This window comes from Crocodylus porosus, unplaced genomic scaffold (assembly GCF_001723895.1).
Source record: "Crocodylus porosus isolate Cpor-Errol unplaced genomic scaffold, CroPor_comp1, whole genome shotgun sequence".
In the NCBI taxonomy this organism is placed as follows: Eukaryota; Metazoa; Chordata; order Crocodylia; family Crocodylidae; genus Crocodylus; species Crocodylus porosus.
The window spans coordinates 104,890,181-104,904,436 of record NW_017728906.1 but is presented as its reverse complement, the minus strand read 5'-3'; the positions used below and the strand labels follow the sequence as shown (position 1 = coordinate 104,904,436).

At 39.4% G+C, this 14,256-nt stretch overlaps 1 protein-coding gene across 1 annotated transcript in view; it reads left to right on the top strand.

The window, feature by feature from the left end:
- The window catches only part of PCCA (propionyl-CoA carboxylase alpha subunit), a 446,742-nt gene that overhangs the window by 177,026 nt on the left and 255,460 nt on the right, over nucleotides 1-14,256 (top strand). Inside the window, exons 13-14 of the mRNA XM_019528487.1 lie at nucleotides 9,721-9,864; nucleotides 11,044-11,118. Coding sequence (XP_019384032.1) covers nucleotides 9,721-9,864; nucleotides 11,044-11,118 — 219 coding nt within the window. The remainder of the gene's footprint in view (nucleotides 1-9,720; nucleotides 9,865-11,043; nucleotides 11,119-14,256) is intronic.

The following is a 14,256-nucleotide window of genomic DNA, read 5'->3' as shown; positions in this document are numbered from 1 at the left end:
CGGCATTCCTGCTCCTCAAACTGTGCTGCTAGGTGCACTATTGTTGGAGGTGATCTGGCCTGTGAAGACTGAGGTGAAAAGGGTATTGAACAATTTAGCCTTTTCTACATCCTCTGTTCAAAGTTTGCCTCCCTCATTCAGTAAGGACCCGCACTTTCCCTGATCCTGTTCTTGTTACTAACATACTTGTAGAAACCCTTCTTGTTTACCCTTCATGTCCCTTGATAGCTACAACTCCAATTGCACTTTGGCCTTCCTGTCTTCATCCTTGTGTGCCCAAGAAAGGCTTTTATACTCCTCCCTAGTTATTTGTCCAAGTTCCCACTTCTTATAAGCTTCCTTTTTTGTGATTTAGTTTACTGAAGAGTCTCCTGATAAGCCAAGCTGGTCTTCTGCCACACTTGCTAGTTTTCTGCACATTGGGATGGTTTGTTTCTGCACTCTCAGTAAGGCTTCTTTAAAGTATAGCCAGCTGTCCTGGACTTCTCTCCCCATCAGACTGTCTTCCCTGGGAATACTTCCGATGAGTTTCCTGAGCAAGTCAAAGTCTGCTTCTCTGAAGTCCAGGATCCTTACTCTGCTACTCTCCATCCTGCTTTTCCTCAAGATCCTAAACTCAGTCTCGTGATTACTGCTGTCCAAGTTGCCATCTACTGGTACATACCCACCAATTCATCCCCGTTTGTGAGCAGCAGGTCAAGAAGAGCATGGCCCCTAGTTGGCCACTCCAGCACTTGCACCAGGAATTTGTCCCCAACGCTGTACAAAAACTTCCTGGATTGCCTGCACACTGCCCAGCAAATGTCAGGGTGATTGAAGTCCCCCATGAGAACCAGGGCTTGTGATCAGGAAACTTTGCTAGCTGTTTGAAGAAAGCCTCATCTACCATTTCTTCCTTGTCTGCTAGTCTATAGCAGACACCCACTATAACATCACCCTTGTTGCACTCACCTCTAACTTTAACTCAGAGACTTTCGGCAGGCCTATCTCCAGTATCATACTGGAGGTCTAAGCAATCATGACTATTCTGCATAAAGTGCAACTCCTTCTCCTCTTCTCCCCTGCCTGTCTTTCCTGAACAGTTTGTTACCTATCCATGATAGTGCTCCAGTCATGTGAGCTATACCACCAAGTCTCTGTTATTCTAATCATGTCATAGTTCTGTGACTGTGCAAGGACTTGCAAATCTTCTTGCTTGTTTCCCAGGCTCTGTGCATTCATGTATAGGGACCTAAGGTAACTTGTTGCTTGCCCTGATTTCTCGGGAGGTATGAGAATACTTCCCCTGTTGCCTCCCTCCTGCTTGCTCTTCCTCTGGGTCTCCTGCTTCCCCACTTACCTCAGGGCTTTGGTCTCCATAACCTGACAAACCTAGTTTAAAGCCCTTCTCACGAGGTTAGTGAGCCTGTCTGCAAAGATGCTGTTCCCTCTCTTCATCAGGTGGATCCCATCACTTCTAGCAATCCATCTCCTTGGAACAACATCCCATTGTTGAAGAAGCCAAACCCTGCTGGTGCCACCACCTATGCAGACAGGTATTGATCTTCAAGATGTACGTATTCCTGCTCAGGCCCTTTCCCTTGACTGGAGGGATCAAAGAGAACACGACCTGAGCCCCAGACCCCTTTACCCTTGCACCCAGAGCCCTGTAGTATCATTGGTGTGCACATGGATGAGCAGTGTGGGGTAGTAGTCAGATAGCCAGATGAGTCTCGGTAATTCCTCCATGACATCTGGGATCTAGGCTCCAGGCATGCAGCAGGCTCCAGGCATGCAGCAGGCTCCAGGAAGTCTCCCAAGACAACAGGTTAGGTTGGCAAATGGTTCCCTGCAGAATGGAGTCTCCAACCACCACCACCCGTTGTTTCATCTTGGTTGTGGTTGTCATGATCCTTCCCATTTTGGTGAAGTCTGGCCTAGTCTCTTTCACCAATGGAATGTGCTCCTCCCTCTCTGTTGCTAGGGCTGCATATCTGTTCTCCAGGCAAACTTCTGCAGGTGGAGGTAAAGATTTCTGCTTGCTGCCAGTGGTCACAAGCTTCCAACTTCCACTCTCCTAGAAATCCATGTGTTCTCTCTTCTCTAGCGCTGCCTCTGGCAGTTCTTTCTGCACAGTCTTGGTGGTTTCCTCCAGTACTGAATTGATGAATTCCTTGTGGCAGAGGATGCTTCAGAGCCTCACCATCTTCTCTTGTAGATCTCTTGCCTGTTCCCTGAGAGACACCACCAGGAGGCACTGCTTACAGTGTAAGCACCCCCTAACCTGGCTGTCATCAGAAGAAAGCTGCAAGCCTCCAGTGCCAAACCTGAACATGGGTGGAAGCCTCGATGGTGAGAGGTTCTTCCTGGACAGAAACCTCACAGGTGCAAGAAGAGGAAGTGGCAGTGGCTCTGGCATTGCAGTGTCCTCCAGCCATTTCCTGGGTCTCTTAATCTGCCTTGTCTTGCTTACTGTCCTTCTTCCAAGCACATCTTCTGTAGTGAACTAGTCTGGAAGCTGGCCTGTTCATTGACCCCAAAATGTTCCTTTTTTTCTATTTCCCCTCACCAGGCTGAAAGACTTTCCTCCTCAAAAGGTTGGGGGGAAGCAAAATAACTTGTGCACTGACCTGTGAACTGCCTGCAAACTGATTACCCTGTTTGCTGGCTCCTTGGTCACCCAGGGAGTCTCCTTTTATACCCTGCTGGTCCTGGACTGACTCCACCTCCTTATTAGAGCTTCTGTCAGGCCCAGGCAACAATCATTTGGCAATTATTAAGTCAGCAATACTCCCAGCTTCTCAGAGCACACACCCCAAGCACACACAGCCCACCAAACAAACACTCAGGAAATCCAAGGCACAGGCAACTCTGGATCACTTACCTTCCCTGGGCAGGAGCTGGTGCCTGGCTTTTTTCCCCTTTCCTCCTCTTGCTCCCAACAAACTGCCTGTAAACTGCTTACCCTATTTGCAGCCCCTCTTTGCTGACCTCCTTGCTACGTTATAGTTTTTATTTATAAAACGAGGAACCCATCTGAAGACTTCAGCTGCTCTAAATTGCCATAGCTTCATTGAAGTCATTTATAGTAGGAGAAGATCACAGATTCACAGAAGTTTAGGGCTGGAAGGGACCTTGAGAGATCATCGGGTTCAGGCCCCCCCTGCTCTGGGTGGGAAAGACTGCTGGGGTTAAACAAAGGTATGTGTCCAGTCTCCTTTTGAAGATCTCCAGGATAGGTGATTGCACCATCCCTGCTGGGAGTCTATTCCAGAGTCTGGTCACATGAACCATGAAGAAGTTTTTCCTTGTATCCAGTTTGAAACCTTCTTCTAGGAGTTTATGACCATTGCACATGGTTTTCCCCTGGGGTGCTTTGGTGAATTGTTGTTCACCCATCCCCTGATACTCTCCCCTGATATATTTATAAGCTGCCACCAAATCCCCCAAAGTCTTCTCTTTTCTAGGCTGACCAGTCCTTTCCTCATATGGCTTGCTCTTCAGGCCTCTAATCATACAAGTGGCTCTTCTTTGAACTCTCTCAAGTTTCTCCACAGCCTTCTTGAAGTGTGGGATCAAGACCTGGACACAATACTCCAGCTCCAGCCTCACCAATGCCGCACAGAGCAGGAGAATAACTTCCTTAGTTTTGCTTGAGTTGCATTGGTTGATGTATGCCAGTGTATTGTTTGCTCTGCTAACCGTGTATCACACTGGTGGCTCATGTTCATTTTATGATCAATTATGACCCTCAGGTCCTTTTTGGGTGTGCTGCTAGCTAGCATAGCACCATTGAGCTTGTAAGTTTGTTGCAGATTTTTTCCTCCTCTGATGCAGCACTTTACATTTCTCAGTGTTGAACAGCATCTGGTTCTGGTCCGCCCATCTAAATAATTCGTCTAGGTCTGCCTGGATTGTCAGCCTACCCCAATGCATGGCCGCACTTCCCCACAGCTTGGTGTCATTGGTGAACTTTGCCAGTATGCTTTTCACTTCCTCATCCAGATTATTGATGAAGATGTGGAAAAGCACTGGTTCCGGTACTGAACCGTGGGGGACCCCGCTGGGTACCTTCCACCAGGCTGACACAGATCTGGCTATTGGTACTCTCTGGGTCTGATCCCACATCCAGTTTCCCACTCATCCAACTGTGGAATTGTTGAGCCCATAGTTCCCTAGTTTTACCTTGAGAGCCTTTTGGGACACCAAGTAAAAGGCTTTCATAAAGTCCAAATAAATGATGACATCTCCTTTATCCAGGTGGTGAGTAACTTGGTTGTAGAAGGAGATGAGGTTAGTCAGATATGACCTACCCATGATACCATGCTGGTTGTTGTTCAGACTGTTGCCTTCTTCTAGCTTATCACACGTGGACTCCATGAGGAATTTTGGGGGGATTTTTCCTGGGATTGAGGTCAGGCTGTTTGGCCTGTAGTTCCCTGGGCCCTCTCTCCTCCCCTTCTTGAAGAAGGGCGCAGCATTGGCCCTCTTCCGGTCATGTGGGACCTCTCCTGAGTGCCACGAATTCTCAAAGAGATTTGCTAGCGGTCATGCGATGACTTTGGCTAGTTCATTCAGCGCTCTCAGATGAAGTCCATCTGGTCCCACTGACTTATAGATATCCAGCCTCTCTAGCTGTTCTTTCACCAGCTCTATATTGACTGTTGGTAGGTGATCATCCCTACTGTGAATATTCTGTGTCATATTTGCATTCGGCGGACTATCGCTCTTAGACTGGTGGAATACAGATGTGAAATACTCATTCAGGAGTTCAGTTTTTTACTTGGTGTCAGTGATCAGATGTCCAGATGCACTGAGCAGTGGTGCCACGTTTTCACTGATTTTCCTCCTGTTACCTATGTGACTGAATTCAAATGATAGTAATAGATCCATAAATTCAAATGATCAGTGATTCAGTGATCCATTGAATTCAGATAATAGTAATAGAGGCTCTAATCCTAAATTCCCCTGACAAATACTAAAATAAAATCTAAAAGAAACAGCAACCTTTATCTTATGATAATACTGTGTAGCCTGGCAATACAAAGAATTGCCTGCATTCTCATTTACTGTGTACATCACACCAAATAATATGTTCTTATTCAGATACTTCCTGAAAGACTGTTTTTTGCCATGTGTCATGAAGGCCCAGATTTGTTCTTCTGTGAATCATGGAAGCATATTCTAAAAGAAAACTCTTTCACTGGAGGTGCTTCATTAGTTACCTGCTCTTTTAATACTGAGGGGAGGTCTAGCTTAAGTGTCTTGGATTATCTCAGCTCTGGCAATGAAGTTATGACCATGCATAGCTATTTTCAGTATGTGGCCTAGCTCATCAGCCGCTGTAAATAGACATAGTTCTATTGAACCCATGTTGATTTAAACCATCTGATGAGCTGATCCTCACACTACTGCCCTTTAACTTAATAAGGCATTTTGAGATACATTTTGTATGAAAGGTGCCATGCGTTTTTCAGAAAAAAGCTGCATTTCAAGAAGTGTAACTAATGCTATAGATAAGACCAAGTCTCAAGAGCAAGTGCATAAAAATAGCATGAACAGTCAGGACACTTACATACATAACTCCGAAATAGAAGGCATAAGTTACTGAAAGAAAAGCACCGGTAGATTTGGTAATTATTAGTCCACAATCTGTTCTGTAAGATTGTGTTTTTGGCTAGTGAAAATATGTTATGGTATCAAGGAGACTCTACAGGGTAAGGGGTAAATCATATGATTTTTTAAAACTGCCTTACGTCTAAAGTTTGATTGTAAAGGCACATATGACATGGTAGGAAGGAGGGCACATGCTATTTTTCTTAGCCCACTGAAATTCAGGCTTTTGTGGCTGCTGGTGTTCTGTTCAAACACTTCATTTAACTTGCTTGGAACTTCATATATTTGAACACACAGCATGGGTGTGGTGTACTAGAGAATGTTTACTGATGGGGCAAGCATCTTCTTAGAAAAAGGAAAAAGTTCATGCCCTGAAATTATGCCATTATGGGTAAGGGGAGCTACCATTAGTATTCCAGCTCTTCACTGGAATTGTTCATAAAAGTTACTGATTGTTTCTGACTGCTGTCTAGGTTCTGTTTAATTGGGTCCTAAGGGGATTGAGGTAGGTGCAGTTTGGGAGCCAGAGCAGTTGACCAGAAACTAATTTTGCCATGAGAATCCATGGTCTGCTGCTTGTTGGTTTGTAATTTTGGCCAGGACACTTTATCTCTTTGTATCTGCTTTCCCATCTGCAAACTGGCACTGTGTTGCCCCCACCTTTTCTCCCCATAGGAGTTGTGAAGTATGTCAGTGCACTTGTTGTCTCTGAGGGACAGATTGCTGTGATTCCTCCTCTTCAGCTACCTGAAAACTACTTTTCCTTTATTGCCACTGGTGGGTACAATATGCAACCTTTTGTGGAGAGAGACATAAAAATAGAAAGACTCGGTAACAACCTCAGACATCTATAAGTCCTGGAATTGGGAAATAAGTGAAACTTCTTAAGCAGATACATTTCATACTTCACTAGGTGCAAGTGAGAGCTTATTTCTCACTGTGGATAGCTTGTGGTGAAATGTGCTGTATTGACACATAAGTAAATGCAGTGTCTTGGGTGGATATATATGTTGAATGTTCATTGTTGACAAATATATTTTCTTGTCCTGCTGGTAATGAGGTCATTTGCCTCGTTATACCTATCACCTGGAGATTATTGAGGCCATATCTTATTTTACTGTTTGTGTTAAGGGCAGAGATGATGTGGTAAATAATATTTATGTGAGAGTGGGAAAATTCACACCAGTACCTCTTGCCTCATTGACTGAAGTTGCACTGGAGATATCCAAGTGTGGCCTTGGGCTAAAACAGCTGATCACTGTGAAATGTGATATAACTCCTTTCATGAGTTTATTTAAATAAGCTTTATTACAAAAAAAAATAAAGCTTTGATTTAGCAGCCTTAATATGAGGAGGAAGTGAGGAGAGAAAGGAGTAAAATTGGTAGGGAAAAATTTAAAAAGAAGGTAAGCATATTACAAGCAGGAAATCAGAATAGAATTTTGAAAAGGGGAGGGTAAAAGTTAAATAATTTAAGGGACAAAAACAAAAAAGAGAAAATATTACATTAAAGGAGAAATTCTCTTTAAAAACAAGCTACCAAACAATAAAAACTCTTCAGTAATAATTGACAAAACAGTTGTCATTTAGTGAATAACCATACACCTGTACGAGGCTCTTCCAATACTAGGAAAAAAAAAGATATATTAGCTTTCTGTTTGGTGGCCAGTTGCATAGTGTGGATCTCTCCCCAACGAAGATAGGAGACTTAAGTTCAGATACTGCAGTGGATCCTTGCAGCCTCTCAGAATTTGCAGGGTCAGGGTCATAATTTTTGTTGGACAGAATAGAGTAGTTCCATTTTATTTATAAAGTACTTTTGCATTGTGTGCTTCACAATCTGAATACTGCTTTTTTTTCCAATAAACAGAAATGCCAAATACTGAAACAAAAGGTTTTGTTAAATATTTTAAACTGAGACATTTAATTAACTTAAAATGTAGAAGATGCATCTCAATTTCCCATCTTGCCTTAGTGATTATATTTTGGAGATCTTACAGAGGCTTTTAATTTGATAAAAGAATATTTCATGATAAATTACTAATAACATAAAGTATCTAAATAATGCCCAATATGTGTGTATGTATAATGAGAGCTTGCTTGCCATATTGTGTTAAGAAATACCATTTTCTGTACAAACACAAAGGGAGTATTTTGAAACAACATATGATAATATTGACCAAGTCAAAGATCTTTATTGAAGGATAGACTGAATAAATGTTTGTGAGTCTTAAGAACCAAACAACAAAAATATTTTTTCTTTCCAGAAACATTCCATCCTATTTTGATCATCAACATTAAAGCAGAAATTCACAATGAAGCTAGTGTATCTGGAATGCCAATTGTAATCCAAGAAAAATAATGATATAGTTAAGTAGCAAAAATCCCTTTGTATAAAGGAATTGTCAGATTTTAATTATTTTTGAGTATTATAATTCTAAATGTGTTCAAAAGTGGAAGGTATGTTTTTAATATTAAAATTTTTAATGGAGGAAACAAATGTTGTTACCCAAATAATTGAGACACGGTAACTAACTTTGTAAATAAAATCAAGTTTTAATAGAAATTGAATTGCTTCAATTTAACACTGCAGGGTAGATACTGAATTGTTTCATAGATTCTCCAAATACTGTTATTAAGTTTGACATACTGGAGAGTATCATATGTTAGGTAAAATCAAGATTGAATCCCAAAGGTACATCCTTAAACTGCATAATCAGATTCCCATTTCAATGTCACACTTATCCTTCAAAGAATAGGTGCTTATTTCAGTGATGATTTGTCATTAAAATTATGTCAAAACGTCTTAAAATGTTGTTGAAACTATAAACAAACTCACAGCACACACAGGGCTAATTATGGATGCCATCTGTTTATTTTTACAAAGCTATTTTTTTAAAGACCACTACATCTTCTCATTCTGATAAGACATAAGATTATTATAATGACTAAATGTTTTCATTCAATTAGTGTACTTGAAGTAAGGAAGACAACTGGTTTGTTCACTGACCTTTTCCTGTGTCATAAAATTTATGTAATATGACATCTTATGATAGAGAAACCATTGGGAAGTGGATTTCTTAAGATATTTGACTCCTACAACAAAACCATTTTATAATAAGAATGACAGTTCTGTCATCATTTTTTGCCTGAGAAGTTTTAACATCCTCAATGTGTGTACTACATGGTAATAAATTGTGTATCTTGTGTTGTGTGCATCTGGTAGGGACATAACCAGTCTTATGTTGCTTTTATTTCACAACTTGCTTCAAAATAACTAAAGTTAAAGTTTGCTATAAAAACCAACAAGCCTCTTTAGTACATGTCTGCATATTGTATGTGGGTCTGTGTGTGTGCTTGTGCACAAATACATGCTTTAGTGTGAACAATGGGTATTCCCATGACAGCATCATCCAAAGCCGTTAGCTGCAATTTGCTGAGAGAGCAGAGTGACTCTACTGGTCCAGCCCAGCTATTGTGCATGCTAAGCATTACACAGATAAGTCTGGAGGGAAAAAAAACTGAAGGATCCATCTGCTCATTTCTGCTACACTGCGCTGATGTAAGATTACGCTAATCTGGTTACTTGTCAGGACAGGTTAGTGAAAGCAGGCGAATGGGTGAGATTTAGGGTAGACTAGTTCTATGGAAAATCATAAGCTGCTCCTGTACATGCCATGTTAAGTGTAGCAGAATAGGTTGATCATCAGCTACTTTGAAGATTTCAGTTAAAATGTGATATATTGGTAGGTTAAAAATATGAGTCCTCTTAAAAAAAACCCCAAAACAACCCCCCTTAAAAAAAATATTGTAAACAAACAAAAACTAACACATTTTGCAACAACTTAAATATTGATAAAAGAAAAAACCTTTTCTATGTTCTCTACAGTTTTGCTTTTACGTCTTGTATTTCGTTATCATGTTTTGCTAATTTATTTAGCAAGGTGGTTATTGTTGTGCATGGGTACAGTCTTCTCTTCTCTTGTATCACGGGAAAAAACCTTAAAGTTGACAATTATTCTCTGCCCCATTTTGGCTTGTATTATTTTCATTTGTCTGTTACTTGTTTATGGTGTTTTTTGGTTGTTTTTGTTACCTACTGATTGACAGTTCTTGACCTTGCAGGTTGAACATCCCGTCACAGAATGCATTACCGGGCTGGACCTAGTCCAAGAAATGATCCGTGTTGCTAAGGGTTACCCTCTCAGGCACAAACAAGCTGATATTCCCATCAATGGCTGGGCAGTTGAATGTCGAGTTTATGCTGAGGTAAAATCAGTGGTAACGGATGGAAGACTGGGTGGTTGTTTATAGAACACGTAATACTCAGGTGTAGATGGACACCAAGGTGAGATCAAGGTTTATAACCTGAGCCTGATTGATTGTATGTAATACAGTGGAAAGAAGAGTTGTGCAGAATTTTTATTTCATATTTTAAAAGGCGAGATAAACCCCAAATTATTTCCGTATACATTTTTAGAGGAAACTAGGTCTCTTGTAGTAAGACATACAAATGGCTGTAATTTCAAAGGATGTTTACTCTGATTTCTTAGTCGCATATGATGTTTTGGCTGTATTTTGCTTACTGTTAGACTATTAACTAGTATATCATTTTTGCTTACTTCTATATTTTACTTGTTTCTTTTTAGCATAAAAAGATATTTGGCTAAAATATTGTAAGCCCCCAAACTTTTTATGGTACTAATCCATTTGATACTTGGTGAAGAGTTCATGAAGAAAGCTAGGTCTTTTCCAGCTACATTTGTTTTATAGGATGAACTTTGAAAGTGAATCCAGAATTTATAAGCGGTTGTTTACATTTGTGTTATGACTCCCTATAATAGCAATAAATATTCTCAAGCATGGCTAAGCCATGGTATCTAAACACAGAATCTGTTTTGTCACAAGTATGTTGTCCATTTGCTACAGAATTCAATACCTTGATAAGTCTGCAGTGATATTGTATTATAGAGAGATTTGGAAAGAAACGAAAGTAATTTGACTTTCACAGGGCATTGGGTACTTGTGAGAGCTGCCCTTTATATCTTTAAAGATCTACTTCCTGCCCTCCTTCTAATTCCGCTCCTATTTCTCTGTATCCCCTCTCAAACCAAAAAAACGAGTAATGAGGATAGAGAATGAAGATTCAGTATTTTTTATATCTTAATGAAATAGTTTGAGTATTTATGAGGTAGGACTACTTTTTTCCTGATTTAATATCTGTACTACAGGATATGAGATTTAAAAGGAAAATTTCCAGTTTGTTGTTGGAAAAAAGAAAAGCATAGCTTAAAATAAGGGATTTTGAAAATAAAATAAATCAATCTTAAGCAGAAATGGTAAAAGCTATTTATTTTGCAACTATTTAATATTTTTCTGTGCGTTTATCTCTCCTTGTGTGCCCGTCTCTGTAAATTAATTTTTTCTTATGTTTGAACTTTATTTCAGGATCCCTATAAATCTTTTGGCCTGCCGTCTATTGGTAAACTGTCGCAGTACCGAGAACCATTGGATGTGCCCAATGTAAGTAATAGGGTCTGAGTTTTCATACATACACAGCACTATGGAGCCCATATCCTTTGTTGGGAGTTTTAGCTGCTTGGCAACTTTCAAAATTGGGCTCCTAGCTTTTATTTTTTGTTGATATCACTTTTAAGGAGCTCATGCTATTCATTTCTGCTCATTTATATTAAGGTACAAAAAATACAGTGCTAAATTTGATATGAACATTTTATCCCAAATACGCATAAAACTAAACTACAAAATGTTGTTCTGTTGAAGTATTCTTGGATTTTCTCTCTTGAAGTGTAATCCTTTCAAACAAGGCTTAGATTTAAATATCCTGTAGAGCAAATAGAATAATCAAATGTTGAATGAACTCTTTAACTGCAAAGAACTGTAGACTATACTGGAGAAGACAGAGAAACTCTACTACTTGTTCTGCTTCATGGCCTTTAAAGAGCAAATGCTATTTGCTACAGTTGAAGAAAAGTGATTATTATACATTGCACTGTGTAGTCTAACTATGCAGAATGGCTGTTTAACAAACAGTTTTGTGCTGCATGAAAAGAACAAGGACATAGCCTTTCTGTATAATCAAGGTAGTCAATGTAATAAGTGCATATATATATGACACTGTGTCGGCTAGTGGAATGACAAGGCTGTACCATCTGTGAATATGATTTATTCTGATTACTTGCATGGAAAATAGTGCAGGATTACAGGAGGAATCCTAAATTTGGTGATGTTATTGGATATATGATTTATTTCACTTCTTAAATTGTTTTTGCTCATATGCTTTCTAAAGGGACCTGACCCTTTCTGGTTGCCAAGGCTTCATGCTGTGTTCAAAGCCTGAAAGCAGAAAAAAATGTAAAGGCTTAACAGGCATTATGTGACATTAAGTAGAAGATAAGAAAAATGAGTATCATAGGATGTATCCAAACTTTTTTAATGAAACAAGGACTGTATTAAATAAGAATTTATAATGATTACTCTAGTGGTTGTTAGAAGTTTTCACCATGTTGTAATAGCTAACAGGATGTCAAACATTTTGCCCTTGCAAGTTTTTGCAATTTGCAATTTTCCAAACGTGAGACCTGTTGAAAGTACAAGTGATAATGGACAAACTCTACCCCCTACAGTCTTTGTCCCACCAAATCTTTCTTCAATTAATGCTACAGCAGGAGTTTTATGTAATAACATTTGCGCTTGTGAGCCATCCATACAAAGAAAAAACAATTAAAATGCCTTAAATGTTCTGCTTACTGCTGTTATTTGCTTGTGTGAATGTTGCATGTCAGCTAAATGGACCACGGAATAGATAAAGTGATTGGGTGCAAGAGAGTGCACACTAAGCTTTGTCTATCATTATTGCTGGGAGCAATCAAATTGATGCCAGCAGGACAGTAGACGCGTTGACAGCTGTAATTATGTATCTCCATGGTGATCACTTTTGGCCTGTCATGGAGGCCCACGAGTCCCCTCCCTTGCAAGCATTTAATCAGATTGGGCTGTCACTTGTCAGGTAGACAGGGCGGGCTGGGAGTTGTGCTTAGGGGGAGAGGTGAATTGAAAATGAAGGGTGGGAGATGCCTGATAGCTTCACGTGGCCCATCATAGTACTGAAGAAAGAAATTTTAATTATGCTGGAGGCTTCAGAGCAATGGTTTGAGGAGCTCATACAGAGTGGCTGTGCTGTTTTCTTTCTGTTTACTCCTATTGTCTTATTAAAATTAGAACAGCTATTTTCATTAGAAAACCATATTTTGGCTGTTTCTTCTTTTATAAGAACAGATAATCTTCAATATCCAAAATTTATTTGCCTTCTGACAGTGCAGCTGATTTAAGAGCAAAAATTGATTTTACTGAAAAAATTGAATATTTCATTGAAGCTGTTGGTCTCTTTTCATTTCTTTAATAAACACTTGTTTTCAGAATTTAATAAGTTGTCTGTAAAAATTGGCCCCGAGCTGAAATTTGGCATAATAGTCTCAGCCTAGGAATAGAGCTTTCCAAATAAGAGTTAAATTGGTTTGTCTATTTTTGTTTTCAGGTTAGAGGAGGTAAGTTTTTCAGTGACATAAATGTGTGTTTGGGGATGAGAACTTAAGGAGATTAAAAAAACAGGGGCCATGGACGCACCAACGTTTATTTTATGGTGTACACTAAAAATTAATCTATCGGCTTTAATATATTTTTAAAAATTTGCATCTGTTAGTTTAGAATGTGATTATTAGTGTATATGTAGGCTTAAAAATGATAATGATGCTAAAAAGAGGTAGTTGTAAAAAAGCAAGTATCAAGACAGCAAGTATACAAATTTATGCACCTGGCATAGACCTGAAGAGTCAGCACCATTCTTGGCTAATAGGATCAACAATCAATTCTCTTATGCTCCCTAAGATTGGTCCCTTAAGCCTTGATACTGTTTAAAACAAACAACTCCCCTCCCCACAAACCTCCCCCTCCCCCCCCCAAAATGTGCTTGATCAGAGGCCTATGTTCATAAAGCAGTGGGAGCTCATGGACTTGCAGCTTATTGTAGGATTGGAAATAATAGGTTTTTTTCAGAGCACCTGACACCGTAGCATAATAATGCACAATGGCACCAGAGCACAGCACTATTATAGCTGTTTTGGTTTATAACACCATTGATTTGGGGGCTAGTAAAAGATCTTGAACTGTAGATTCTGTTCAGTTTTTGTTTTTTGTTTGGACAAGGAAACATATTAAGTAAAAGAATGCGGATGCTCTATTATCTGTCAATCTTAAATGCATTACAGGAAAAATCTGAATTAAGCTTATTCTTTTATCCAATTTTCACTAAGTTTGGTTACCCTTTATTTGGTAAGTTAGCCACTGTTATTGTACTTCTGAAAAACCTACGTGCAACAAGGATAACTGAAATTGTAAATATATTTCTTTTCTCAAGTAGGTTTGTTGTTTTCATTTAATTTGCCTGCTTTTGTTTTATGAAGGTTACATTTTGGAAGGAATAGTAACTTTTATAATGGGACCTCAGATAATTTGCATAATTTTATGAAATTATACAGTAATTTTTAAAGAACTTACTATTTTTGCACTTAGTGTTCTTTCAGTATACTGCCCTTTTAAATGTAGTATAGAATATGTATATACATATTGTGTCTATACACATGG